This window comes from Mchenga conophoros, linkage group LG3 (genome assembly GCF_057382185.1).
Source record: "Mchenga conophoros isolate Kocher_MC1m ecotype Shallow Benthic linkage group LG3, M_conophoros_male_GT1.1, whole genome shotgun sequence".
NCBI lineage: Eukaryota > Metazoa > Chordata > Actinopteri > Cichliformes > Cichlidae > Mchenga > Mchenga conophoros.
The window spans coordinates 64795367-64810604 of NC_140528.1; the positions used below are offsets into that span (position 1 = coordinate 64795367).

The 15238-nt window shown below is 37.5% G+C and overlaps 1 protein-coding gene across 1 annotated transcript in view; it reads left to right on the forward strand.

Moving 5' to 3' along the window:
* Positions 1 to 15238, forward strand: part of LOC146580106 (uncharacterized) — a 326051-nt gene that overhangs the window by 243208 nt on the left and 67605 nt on the right. Inside the window, exons 27-30 of the mRNA XM_085268041.1 lie at positions 279 to 433; positions 9501 to 9729; positions 12427 to 12693; positions 13546 to 13827. Of these exons, the coding sequence (XP_085124167.1) occupies positions 279 to 433; positions 9501 to 9729; positions 12427 to 12693; positions 13546 to 13827 (933 nt within the window). The remainder of the gene's footprint in view (positions 1 to 278; positions 434 to 9500; positions 9730 to 12426; positions 12694 to 13545; positions 13828 to 15238) is intronic.

A 15238-nucleotide genomic window follows, 5' to 3' on the forward strand; every position in this document is an offset into this window, starting at 1 on the left:
GCTGCAGACTTTTGCAGCAAACATTTCCACAGTCATGTGAGGTCAGAGCTGGATTCTTCCATTCATTCAAACACTGCAGCAGATTATAGAAACCCTTCTTTTCTCAGCTCACAACAGAAGTTCTCCATCATATCGAGACTATCTTTCCACTCCGTTGCATATTCCATATGTACGGGGTGCATGGTCGTGGCGTGTAGACACTTCTTTAAGATGTCATCTCCTGGCATATTGCCCGTGGTTCGCCAGACCTTTGTGTTGAGTCCCTGCTTGGCCTTCAGCGGGCTTGGCCACCAGTCCCCTTCCCAGTCTGCAGAAGGCACGGGGTGTTTCGCAGCTCTGGGGCTGGACCCTTCGGGTGACCTCCCTACCTCGGCCCTACACTTTCAGCAGCTGTGCTGTCGCAGACTGTGTTCCCCTGGGACACAGGCGGCAAGTGAGTGTTTTCCAGCCTGCAGTGCCGGCTCCATGTGAGGGGTATTGCCTACGTGCCGCAGGTTTACGCGGCCAGCAGGGACTCACTCAGTGAGCTGAAACCTCCTGGCTGCCTACAAGTGTCTCGTTCGCGAGTTCACTCTTGCTGCTCCCCTGTCTGTGGACGTGTCCCGTCAGGCTGTGTCCCCTGGCATATCGCCCACGGTTCACCGGTTTAGATAACTTAGATAACTTAAAAATGTTATTATTTGGCTTTTTTCAGTGTTTTACTTGTTCCTGAGTAGATCGGTTTAGCAGAGTTTAAAGTTATAGTTTTCACACAGTGAAATAGACGTCAAACAGAAAACTGATTAAACAGAAGTGTGACATGATCGAGAATTTACTCCAGTGTAGTGTTATATTTTAGGGAGCAAAGAGCAGACGGCTGAGTTTATTAAAATCCACCGACACAATCTGCAAATTTAATTAAAAGTTTAATGAACTATCATCTCGTCTTTTTTATAGTGAGCACATACCTTAAACACTTCAAGCTGTAAGCTAGTGATAGTTATATGAAAGCAGATTCTGCTGGTGCAATAAGCTGTACGTTTTACGTCCAGTGGGTGCATGATCTGATTAGTCGACTAATCAAAAAAATAATCGGTGACTAGTCGACTATAAAAATAATCATTTGTGACAGTCCTAATAACAACTATGCATTCATAATTTTCCCTATACAGTATTATACTATTATACTAAACAGCAGTAAACTGGTCTGTTTCCTGACATCATCTGATGTTTTTGTAAAATCTTTGGTTGTGTTGTTCTGTTTTTCCGCTGCTCTCTGTAAAATTATTCAAAGACAGTTTTGGTAATGAGCTGGATTAGAAACATATGACTGCAACACTTTAAATATGTGTTACAACACACTCCACTCTTTACGGTTTTATCTAATATTTGGAAAAAGAAGAATGTGGCTTTTTTTATTCATAACAACATTTATTTACTGCTTGACTTTGTTTTTGTTTAAATTCTTTTGCCTAATAAATTATATAAATACAGTTTGTTGTCAGTAAAACTGTGAGAAATAAAATCCTTGTTGTTTGAAAGAGCTGACATTTTTGTTTTTCACGCCTCTAAGCAAACTTAAAGGCAGCATCCTGCAGTAACCATAGCAATTTGTTTTTAAATCGATCTTACTTTCTTTCTTTTTTTTTTTTAATAAAAGTGTTAAAAGTGTGATTTTTTTTTTTTTTTGTGATTTTTTTTAAACTTTCTTACTTCAAAATAATCTCTCTTTCAAATTTAATTATTTAGCCTACTTTTGTTTCTGGCCTAAATAAAAGCAAAAATAATGTTATAGAGGAAAAGGTTACAAAAATAAAATAATCAAATATATGTTAACAAATCTCCCAATCTTATCTTGAGTTTAGACCTTTTGCACCAGTTAAGCCTTCGAAACAATCCTCGCCTTAAATCTTGAAGATTTTGGGTTCACCAATTTAGAAATAATCTTACTGCTGATGCAGCAGATGTCAGTGCGCTTAAAACATTTCTTCTGGATCACTTTTGTCTCCTTACAGGATTAAAAACATGAAAAAAGTCTGTGATTGTTTGTATGAGTGAGCATATCACTTCTGAATTATACAATCTACAGGTCACAACACTGATATCACAAACATGCTGATGTTGTAATTTAAATATGTTTGTCTGAAACAGGTCTCTGTTGTAAATGAGACATTGGGTATCAGTTACTGTACTGCAGGCGATGGCAGTTCGGCACTAAAGGGCCACTTTTTTCTCACAAATTTGCCACTTTAATGTCGAAACATTTTCCCTTCTTCTTTTCCTCATAGAAATGATGAATAAAAACACTTATTGGAACAACGGACACACAGATATTTCTACACTGAAACAGTATTACTATTACTTATATGGTTTGCCATGCTAAAAACATTTGTAACCCACAAACCAGCAATAATAGCATTTGTCCACATGGTGTCAGCATCTCTCCTTAACAGAATTGAGATACGTGAAAATGTCTGAAGCCACAAGTTTGAACTTCGGATCTTTGTTGGAAAATAAGGAAATAATCACAAAGTCACTGAATCTTTTTCTGCAGCTGTGAAAGTTTAAATGGTTTCTTTTCAGTCCTTCAGGCTCAGAGCTGATTTGTGAGGAGAAACGTAGCTTCATTAACACAACAAAACTAAGACAAAGAGGCCAACTACACCTGTGCATGGCCTTTTGTTACCCAAGCACCTCCCAGTAACTCTCCCACTATTCCCAGCACTGCTGAACCTCAGAAATCCCAAACACTACATTATGCTGTTGATTCTTTACTTTGTTGTTGTTTGTGTGTGTATACAGAGGCTTACAAGCTAACCTATACACCTATACAAACTATACTATACTATGTTGAGGTGGTGTGTAAGATCATCTGTAACTAACATTCACTCCCTGACTACTGATTATATGTTTCTCTACTACACCAGAGAATAAGTGATGCAGAAGTGGACATAAAAAAAGAGAGGGCCACCATCCTGCAGGGAAAGACCTGGAGAAAGACAAAACAACACAACCAGGAAGAGCATCGATGTGTGAGGAACCTCTGAGGAATGTCTGATAAATGGTTTGGTTCTTATACTGCACTTTTTTATTCTGAGCACTCAAAGCGCGTTACACAACTTGCCCAACTTACCCAAGCACTTTTTTCTATTTACTTGCTTTCTATCACATATTCACACTTCAGCAGATGGATCAGAGAGCAGCTTGGGGTTAGTATCTTCCCCAAGGATATTTGGCACACAGACTGGAGCGAACCATCAACCTTCCAATCCTGTCCTGTCTGACAGGATTAAATTTATATTAATTTTGTCGCAAAGACACCAGTGACATAAAAAAATGCAAATGTTTTAATGACCTTTTTCTTAATGTTGGTCCTGGCTTGGCAAAAGAAATTTTAAAAACTGGAAACCCTCCTAAAATTAAAACTATTAATGTAGCAAACTCAATGTTTATGAGGGGAGTAGATGAAGAGGAAATTATTGATGCAGTTACATCCTTTAACTTCAAGAAATGAACTGACTGTGATGGCATTGATATGGACTTAATTAAAGATATTATTGGACGTATTGTGAAACTATTTACCTACATTAATCTGTCATTACAAAGTGGTTTATTTCCTGATATGATGAAAATTGCAAAAGTAGTTCCAATATCGTCCCATTTCTCTACTACTGCAGTTCTCTAAGATACTGGAAAAAATATTTTACAATAGATTGTTTTTGGTGATAAAGTCATATAATGTGCTATATGAAGAGCAATATTGATTTAGACCCAAAAGGACCACAACGCTTGCCTTAATGGTGTTAAGTAATGGAGTAAACACTGTTTTGAAAACAAAGAATATGCTGTCAGAGTTTTTTTTAGATTTAAAGAAAGCATTTGATACAGTTGATCACAACCTTTTACTTAACAAACTATGTACCTTAAAAACTGTAAAAATAAATAAATACATAAATAAATGCCATAAATGCCAAAATTGTGTGTGGGGTTCCCCAAGGATCAGTTTTGGGGCCGCTGCTTTTCATATTGTGCATTAATGAGATATGTGCAATTTCAAACTCTTTGAAAGTAATATTATTTGCAGATGATACAAACTTACTGTGCTGTGGAAGTAACTTGGAGCAACATCTGAATGAACTATAAAATGAATTAAATAATCTGAAGACCTGGTTTGACCTTAATAAATTAACATTGAACCTGAGTAAAACAAAATTCATAATATTTGGGAATCGCACATATTCTACCGATAGTAAACTGACAATAAATAACATTGAATTAGACAGAGTATCTGAAATAAAATTCCTCGGTGTGATAATACATCACAAACTATGCTGGATTCACCACATTACTTATATCAAAGGCAAAATATCAAAGTCTCTGGGAATTCTCTACAAGGTTAAGGATCTCATCAATCAAACTTCATTATATTATCTATTGTTCCATTATACTGCTGTACATGACATACTGTGTGGAAGTGTGGGGAAAGACGTATAAAACACACACCCATCCAATATAGATTCTGCAAAAAAGAGCAATAAGCATAAGAAATAAAACTAGTTCAAGAGAACCATTAAATCCACTTTTTATCAAATTAAATATTCTCAAATTTAAAGATTTGGTTGACCTCAGAACTGTGCAAACAATGTACAAATCAGCAAATAAATCTTTGCCCCACAAATTCAGAACTTGTTCCATATAAGACCAAATACTCATGAGAGGAATCCTTATGTTCAGCAAGCCAATAGTAAGGACAAATGTAAAATATCACAGCATTACAGTCAGAGGAGTTAGTGTGTGGAACACCTGTACACATGAAATCAAGACAAGTACATCAGTACAAAAATTCACACAATTGCTTAAAAATATAAATTGCATGAATATAGGAAATCTTCCTCTCAGTGACTGAGTTGTCTCATTGTGTCCTCATTCTAATAGATCAAGGCCAGAGTAACCAAAGCTTAACCAAAATGTTTATTAAGGTGTTTGTCACATAAAATAAGCTCAGAGATTAAGCAGATGTTAAACACAGGATGCTTAGTTTATGTAAAAATGTCGTTTGTTGTTGTTTTGGTTTACATGCTGCAAATGGTTTTATTTGTGTATGTTCATGTGTTAGACTTGTACATAGTTAAACATGTATGGATCAAATAATGTTGAATTCTAGCTATGGATCTGTAAGCAATTACATTTGAGATAAGAGGCTAGGAACAGGAAAAGGACGATCGTGGCTCAAGATTTGGGTGTTCGTCTTGTAATTAGAAGGTTGCCGGTTCGAGCCCCGGCTCAGACAGTCTCGGTTGTTGTGTCCTTGGGTAAGACACTTCACCTACCGCCTACTGGTGATGGCCAGAGGGGCCGATGGCGCGATATGACAGCCTCGCTCAGGGCTGGACTGGGACAAAAAATCGGCCCGGGCATTTTGACTAGAGACCGGAACCACCAAAAATGTGACGTCATTCAGGGGTAAAACTGCAAAGGATTCTGGGAACTTGTGACAAGAGGTGCTAGCGCATGCAGGCTTTCAATTGAACTCAGTTACACAGCGATAAAAAGAAACACAAAAAATGGCAAGAAGCTGTTGTATTATTAACTGCAATAGCCGGTGTTGTGCCAAAAAGTGATTTCCGGTATGTACCAAAAACTGATTGCTCGTATTTAAATTGCTATAAGTAACTTGTTGGGCTATAATATGTGAAACATATGTCAAATGCATCCCTCATGGATGACATAAAGTCATCTCTCTCTCCTGCTCTTTTATTTCTCTCTTGCTCCATCTCTCTCTGTTGCTCTTCTGTCTCCTCTGTCACAGACTTCTCCACTTTTGATGATAAATCAGCCTGGTGCAACATGTAAGGATTGGCACAATTTGGCCCTAATTTTTTCTGCACCTCCTTTCCTTTGTTTGTTCTCCATTTTCTTTAGCTCGTTGCTAAAATAGGGGGCGGGTGCATCCGACCTCCTCGGCTGTAATTGGTCCAGCCCAGAGTCGATCATGACCAATTGGCCAATCCAACACCTTTCATTATTTATACCCTTCCAAAAAAACAAAAAATCGCCAGCGGCCCACCGGGCAAATGCCCGGTATGCCCGATGGCCAGTCCAGCTATGGCCTCGCTTCTGTCAGTCTGCCCCAGGGCAGCTGTGGCTACAACTGTAGCTGCCTCCACCAGTGTGTGAATGTGAGAGAGAATGAATAGTGGAATTGTAAAGCGCTTTGAGGGGTCCTGAAAAGCGCTATATAAATGCAAACTATTATTAAAAGTGTAAACTTCATCCTACTCCTTTTCGAGCACACACATTCTGTAGACATAGATATTTACATGAAAACTTGATGATTTTTACGTTTTGTTTTTTCTTTTTTCTCTTGTTATTTCAGTTATATTTAAATGTTTAAAATAAGAAAAATATATATATTCTTCTAACTCTATCTATAAATTCATCAAACTGCAAACATGACAATACAGAATAATGCCAACACACAGGGCGGCAGCTACAGTGTCCATGAAGGGTTGTTGGTGGTTGCTGTCTGTTTTGCGACAGGTTTATTTTTAATCCACTGAATGGCCTCATATTCGACTGGGCCACATAGAAAAGAGGAAATGCAGCCTGTGGTTTGAAACAACAGTTTTGTGTGTAGCAATCTCTTATTTTAAGCCATCAGTATCCAGCAAACATAAGGTCCTAAAGCACACTGCACTTTATTGTCCTCTTTATACCCTGATGAGGACAATACTTTAGACCAGCGGTCCCCAACCCCCGGGCCTCGGACCGGTACCGGTCCGTGAGTCGTTTGGTACCGGGCCACGAGAGTTGAGGCTCAGGTGTGAAATGTATAGTTTTCAGGGTTTTTATCGGTTTTCAGCGTTATTTTGTTATCGTTTTTTATCATTTACTCAGTTTTCCTTGGTCTTTTCACGTGTGTTATGAATAAATCTTCTTTTTTTCGGTACCGGTACTAGTTTTATTTTGTTGTATTTATCCGCGACACCTTAAAGGCCGGTCCATAAAAATATTGTCGGGCATAAACCGGTCCGTGGCGCAAAAAAGGTTGGGGACCGCTGCTTCAGACTATTAACATGTCAGTAAGATGTGAAACTTGAATGATTGAGACCATGAACATATGCAGAAAGTGTTTAAACTCTGACCTGTAGCTCAGACTGTGACAGGAAGGATCACTTCTCAAAATGATGGAAAATATTGTGTAAACATTGTTATTTGTTTAACTGCAAGTTCACACGGAGCTGCAGTCTTATCTGCACCATCTCTGCACTGAAACAAACCTCAATGATCTTTTGTTGTTTCCTTCATCAGCCTGCAGAGTTAAAATGAGGAAGAACATTTACTATAGAAACTGTGCTTTAACTGCTACATTAACTATTTGCAGGTATTAAAGTAAAAGAAAAAAAAAGATTACACATCTTTACTGTAACAGTGCCAGAGCTGATAGGTGGGGAGGTCCAGACTAGGAAGAAGAAATCAGAAGAACGAAAGAGAAGGAAAGAGAGAGAAAGAGAAAAAAGAGGTAGTGATACAGAAAACAAACAGCACCTGAAAGAGAGCAGAAGGAAGACAGAGACCCCATGAGGAGAGCTTCTGAGAACCAGAGGCAACGGGCAGCCGACCCTCCCAGAGACCAGGGACCCGTCACAAGCTGAGGACAGGGCCCAGGGCTGTGATCACATGCACATAATATACAAGGACAAACAATCATCCACATCAAACCACCGCTCTAAAACACTTCAAAAACTCTGGTGTGGATGTGGTGTCTGGTGTGGTTACTTATTCTTGTTAGCAAACTTCAGTAAATGTAAAGAGGAAGTGGAAGTTTGCTCCAGTTATAAGTGAACCGTTTAACACGATGAAGCAACATGTGGTTTGTTGCTTTGTGCATTTTCTCAGTAGACTTTTACGATTCAAAGTTACTATGGCAACATGAGTAAAAATAAGGGCAAAAGTCTATCAGGAATAATTATTATAACATTAGACACACAGAAAAAAAACATCCGTCTACAGTCATGTTGTAGGTAATACACCACAGTATCTTCTGATCTATTAGTCTACACATCACTGAATCATTTGGACAGATTAACATTTGTGCAATCACACAGTGTTTAAGTCTGTTATTTATTTATGTTGACTGGAAAGTGTAAGTTGAAACTTCTGTGATCTGGAAGACTTTGTGATGACCCACAGGTAAGTCTCTGTGTGCCTGTGATCAGTTATCTGTAACTCAGTTTTCTTCGTTTGTTACCATCGAGGCCTGAAACTATCAGCTTCATAATAAAGGTCACCTTTGTTTGGTACTCTGAGTCCTGCTCTGGATATGGGTCTGCTTTTTGAACTGACTCTGAACACAATCACATGATCTTGGTTGGTAACATGTGGTGTTCAACACAAACATCATTATCACAGTGTTTCAATCATTGTTTCACATCAGTTTGTTTTATTTTATTGTGTTTACATGTAGTCAGAGGCTGAGGTCAGTGTGCATCTGCACATACATGTCAAAGCAAGACAAAGAACAGTCTGCAGAATAAATGAGTTCCTGCTTTACTTTGAAATGACAACAGATAATAAATATAACTTTGAATTTATCTATGAATTTAATTGTTCTTTAGTTGGTGAAACATAAAAGTCTTTAGTCTCACTTCAGCCACACACTGAGTCATTACCTGTGTTTGGGTCTCCACCAAACTTAAAACCAGAATTTAACCACAAGGTGAAAACTTTCACAGGTCTGAGGTCAAAGGAGCCTTTTCACTATATTACTGCATGATGATGTTTCAGCTAAGAGTCAAATAAAATAAAAACATTTTAATGCAGCCTAAAGTAAGAATTTAATTTTAATTCAGCAGTTAAACAATTAAAAGGAAAAAATGATTTAAAAAGGCTTTAGTGAAAATACAGGCACCGAAGTAGAAAAGCTGTTTTGGTATATTCACTCTCAGTGACTCCCAGTCTGCAGAAACCTGCCAGGAGACAAATATTAGTGGATATTGCACCCAAAAAATACCCCAAACGGGCAAAAGAAATATCCTGACATGAAGCAACAGAACAGCTTTGTATATTATAGAGAAAGGAAACAACACAACAAAAGAAACAAGCTTCTATGTTTGCAGTGGACAGGAAATATAAACATGCCAACCAACTGCTGCGGTCAAAGCTACAGGAGCTGTTTGAGTTTTGTGTGAAAGGACAGGAAGCACAGAGAGACCAATCAGAATAAGAGCCTGTAGAAAAACTCTTGTTGTATCTATATTAAACACAACTTCTCTTTATCTGCAAAGTAAAACTGTTTGTGATTATCTGAGGATCAGAGTGCAGCAGGCTGGATGTGACGATGGGGCACTCTTTGCTCTGCATGATGGGCTTTTTCTGTAAGTACACGTCTGACATTGTTTGAACGGCAGCGATTAATGAAAATGTTTCTGATCTGTGAGAATTACAGTGAGTCACTGCTTTAACCTGTTTACCTGAGAGCTGGAACAAAGCAGACTTGTGATTCTTATAGTGTTTAAATGTTTGATACACTGCTGCTTTTTGCATCACTTATAGTTACACACTGTGTTACAACAGTTTGGATTTTTATGTTTATTTTATTTTATTGTCAAACAGATTACTGGTTATTACTGTTCATCTTTAATAAAGTCTTAATTTATTTTTGTTTTGATTTTAATCGTTGTATAATGTCTGATGAGGTTTTATTCATTATTTTAGTGCTCGGTACTGTCATCTGTGGAAATGCTGAAGGTAAGAAATGATCTTTTTCTTCCTGTTTATATATGTAGCTGTTATGTCCTATAATGTGCTCAATAATATCCTCCCTGTGTTTACATGTTATCTTCTGCACAGACTCAATGCTTCTATTCAGCCTGTGCAGTTAAACATAAATGGCTTCAGTAAGCGCTCCATGTGGAGACTGTGGCGTTCTTCAGAGCTTTTACTGATGTACCATTTGTACCACTTTCAGTCTGTAAAACTGTAACAACAAAACAGAGCAGGTACATTTAATCTCAGTGTAGATGCACAAATGTCACATGACCAATGTAAGATCACAACATTAACAATAAATGGACAAAGCCTGTCAAGTAAATACAAATAGGCTACCACATGCTGACATGTTTTATGCTAACAGGCAAAACAAAGCACTAACAGTTAGCTTACAGTAGTAATGTAAACTTCACAGACCCACAGAGCACTAATATGTAGAAACAATCCATCATCTGCCCAAACTTACACTTTATCCCATCTCAAGAGCAGCAAATGCAGAACTATCACAGACACGGAGCTCTAGCCATTATTACTCGGCACTTCCTCCATTTAACCACTAGATGGCGGACTTTGACATGAGCGGACCAGGAAGAAGTGTATTTGCTGAGCAATACTGTAGAATCATTTACTTACGGGATGAATAAATGTGACCCGTCATATAACAAACTTGAAACAAACTATATTTCAGGAATAACCTGAGGGACAACATATTGTATATGATACAGCTCACACTCCACTGCATTTTAAAATACTAAAATGATCATATCAAGAGTGCAACCATGTGAGCAGATGTTTCACTCAGCTGCTATGCTTTACATTTACTGGAGTTTGTTTCCTTGAAACTGACTGATTTCCTTTTCATGCGTGTTTATTAGTCAATGCTAACACTTGTGATTCACAAGATTGCACTTCTGCTGTGACAGATCCACAAGTGAATTTGGAGAGTTTTCTATAAGTAGAGGGTTCATAAACCCTGCGCTCAGGCTTACAGGCTCAGGCTTTTTCTCACGCTTAGAACAAACCACCAGGTGGCGTATTACTCACTCCTTTAAGTGACGTTATTCTGCTGGTGGTGGTTATGTCAATAGAAACCAGGCTCACCTGCTCCCAGTCATTTCAAACTATTTACAGAATAATCAGCTGTTCTGCATTCAATACGATGCCACAAACTATTTGTGCCACTCCAAAAAAATAATTTCTGTCCACTATAAAGGAGAACATCACAGCCTGATACCTGCAGGTCTGACAGCAGCAGGTGTATCACTCCTGTTTTCTACCTGGAGACAGCAGTCGCCTCATTGTTCTCACACACAACACAAAACTATCCACAACACTACACACTAACTACACAAGACAACACTATCTACATGCTCCAAACACGCTAAACGTCACAAATCTCTCACATCTTAAAACTCTCTCTCTCTCTCCCTTTTTTCTGCTCTTTCTCTTTCTCTCTTTGTCACTCGTAAAACTTCCCCCTCTTCCTAAACATCCAAATGTCATGTTGCCATATCATTTTTTCATTGGTCGACATTGTACATTTTCCCACCAACAGGAACAGGCTGTTTTTTTGTTTTGTTTATTTTTTATTTTTTGCACATAAGCACAGAGGGCTTGCTAGCACTGTCCTTAGACAGTAGTCATGAGGAAACTATTGAGGAAAAAATGCCGCGTATATGTTATTTATCATGACTCTGGTTTTACGTGGCCTTATAATGCCGTTATTGCCATCACTGCTCACAGTTGCAGTAGGAAAGAAAACTGCAGCTGGAACATCTGTGTGGCAGATGTTGTGGGTTTCTTCTTCTTCCACTAAAAGGATCACAATAACAGCCTCATATTTTTCTAACTTACAAAACTTAAAATTAAGGCCACTCTGACAGCTGACAGCACAACCACAGCAGCAGGGGGCAGTGTGACTCTGACCTCTGATGGACTGTGCAGACAGAATCTGATTTCAGAAAAAACCCATCTGACAATGAGATCATCTCTTTGAGCTGTAAGTGCAATCTCTATATCTGATAGAGACGTCTACACCTGCAGAGGAAGGAGAAGAAACACAAACTAAAAGCGATTCATTCGTCATTCAGGAAACTGATGAGTTTAAATATTTTTTCCAAGTTTAAAATGGCCTTCTCCAAATTATGGAGGGAATCACTGTTCAAACCAGTACTTAGAAAACTAAATATGTCAAATTAATAATTTTTAGGCTCAGTGCGTCCTCAATGAAAACAAAACTTGTTTTTGTTGATTTTCAAGTCAAATTGTCACTAGAATACAAAATTATGATTCCCATTAATAATAGCAATAAAACCAGGACAGATATTTATAATGATTTTAGATTTCTATAATTCTGCTTATGTTATATTATTTTATTATTTTGTTTTGTTTTGTTTCTACCAGAGGGTGCTGTGACACCATCAGCGTCTCTATTTCCCAAGGCCTTGTATCAAAACGAGCTTCATGTACTGACTGTGTATTAGCATAAATCTGTGCATAAATCTATCCGGTGAACATTTTATGCACTAATCATTATGTTTTAATGATTGGACACTAATTTAAAAACTGAAGTTGTTTGTACTTTAACAACTGCTGGCTGTTTTGTTGTGACTCTACTCCAATGTCATGAATTTTTATGTTTCTCTTTTCCTAACTGGATCATTGTTATGTAAATAGTTCCCATTAAGCCCACTGTGACTGTGGAGCCATTCTGGCCTCAGATATACAGCGGTGAGACAGTCACTGTCAGATGTGAGATTCAGGGAGGTGAAGGAGCTCAGTGGACGTATGAATGGAGGCAAGACTGGTCAAACATACATGAAAAATCCAAGGAATACAGAATTATCAAAGCTACTAAGTATGACAGTGGAGGATACAGCTGCATAGGAAGAAGGGGAAATTTCTACACACAGTGGAGTGACATCATCTCATTATCTGTATCATGTAAGTTGATCACATAACAGGATATTTTAATGTTAATTTATTTCACACATTTTATACAAAATAACAACAAAAGTAGTGTGAATTAATTTTTAATGTAACAGTAATCATTCACAAAAATATATATTCAGTAAATTTGATGAAAAATGAAAAACAGATGTAATGATCCCAGTTTCTTCACCTCAGTTGTTGCACATGCTGAGTTTTGATCACTGCAGCTCAGTGTCATGATGCAGATCTTTTCTTTTAGCATTTTTCTTTTTCTAATTCCTCAAACTTTCCATTTGACTACAATTTGGCCTCATTTTAGGAGAGACTGCTCTGCTACATTAGCCTTTCTCTAACTGCTCGTATGTTTACTCATAGCAGCAGTTTTGTTTTGTTTTTTACTTTATTTATCTTTACACTTTCCAAATTAAACATCACGAGTTTTGGGCAAAATAAGAAATTAATTTTACTCTGAATGAAGATTATTTTCTGTAAAACTGAACTCAGATAAATGTTTTTACAAAGGTTTTGTGTAGTTTTGACTTTGTTGCTACATGAAGACTTTGTATTTCACCATTTATGAAACAATAATCACTTCATGAGAGCAGAGCATTTTCCAGCTTTGAATCCATCACTAGAGGTTTAACAGCATTGTTAGCAAACAAGAGCTAACTGACGACTCACGGATTATATGTTCATAAATGTCTAAATATGTAAATATGAAGATGTAGAAATAAATAAATTGTTGAATATAAAGATCATTAAATTACCTGGTTTAATTTATTTATTAAAAAATAACTTTTTGATTATTGATTTTGAAGTCAATTTATCATTGTTCTAATGATATATATTTTTTTATTTGAACAGCTCCTCCTAAGCCTGCTGTGTTCCTGCAATCCTCCTGGACTCAGATATACAGCAGTGTGATATACAGCGGTGAGACAGTCACTCTCAGATGTGAGATTCAAGGAGGTGAAGGAACTCAGTGGACGTATCAATGGAGACGAGACCGGTCAAACATACGTGAAAAATCCAATGAATACAGAATCAGCAGTGCTACTAAGTCTGACAGTGGACGATACAGCTGCCGGGGTAAAAGAGGTTCCTCCTGGACAGAGTGGAGTGATATCACCAAATTAACTGTATCATGTAAGTTGGACATATTTCACCCTTTTTTATTTATATTGCACAAAGTCTCATCAAAAACACAACAAAATACTTTGTCTTTCAATCTTTCACACATTAATTTCTGTAAAACTGAACTGCACGTCTTTGGACTGCAGGAGGAAGCCTTTAGACCCACACAGACACACGGGGGAACATACACACAGTGCACTTAAACAGCTCCTCCTGAGCAGTGTTGCCCCAGAAATGCTTTTTGGCATCGAAAAACAAAATTGCTGAATCCGACATCTCACATGATGAAAACCTTACCTGCTTATGATGAACTCTTTCTGAGCTTTATTAATCATTTGAGACCAAGTTATTTACAAACGTGTTGCTAAAGGTTTACAGAAAAACTTAAGATCACAGTTAAGTAAGCTTATGTTAGGAACAAAAGGACATCTCTTTGTTTGATGGAGATGAAAATTATGAACTTACAGCAGGCTGAATTCAAAGATACCTCACAAATCAAAGTGTAAAAATGATGTGGCTAATCCATTTCGCTGAAATGTCAGTGGAACAACTCCAAATGGTATTCAGTACGGCCGTCACATGCCGGCACTCAGACATTCAAAAGGTCGAATTTCTTGTAAGAAAACAACTTCAGATAATTTATATGTGATTCAAATTCATAACCTGTTTAACTTTTCTTTTGTTGTAGCCCTCTGCAGTTCCAAGAAACAACATTTAGGCTACGTCCGAAAATGCTCCGAGTCCACACTGGCGTTTTCAGTCGTTTTCACAGAGTTGTGCGTCCACATTGAAACAGCCCAAAATGAAATGAACTTCCAAAACAGAGCTACCTAGATCACTTAAATTACACAATTGAAAGCATATGTGTATTGTTTGTGTATTTATACACAAGCACTCCTATATATTCAAATAATTTAAACAAAAATATTCATTTACCTGTTACTACCACACACCAAATCCGGTCGTTGGTACTTCCTGGCTTGTGTAGCCACTAGGTAACAAAAGTTCAACACTGCGCCCAGCATCCTGGAGACCTTCTGTTGTCTTTTGTACGTGTTTTGAAGTTTGTACGTGTTTTGAAGTTCGTACGTGTTTTGAAGTTCGTACGTGTTTTGAAGTTCGTACGTGTTTTGAAGTTCGTACGTGATTTGAAGTTTGTATGTGCTTTGTCTCTAGGGGCCACCGTAAATATACTTTTACTTATTCACTCCACATAAAATGTAATAAATAAATCATAATACAAAATCAACTATTCACATTTCAACTTTTAACTATTTAAATTTTCAGCTTTTTTCCTTTTAAACAAATTTAAAATGAAACAACACAAAACACTGCAAACCACAACACAATTAAATATAAATTAAAATATGAAAACAAAAAGAAGATGCATATTCTCTGTCACATAGACCTGCATGAATAAACT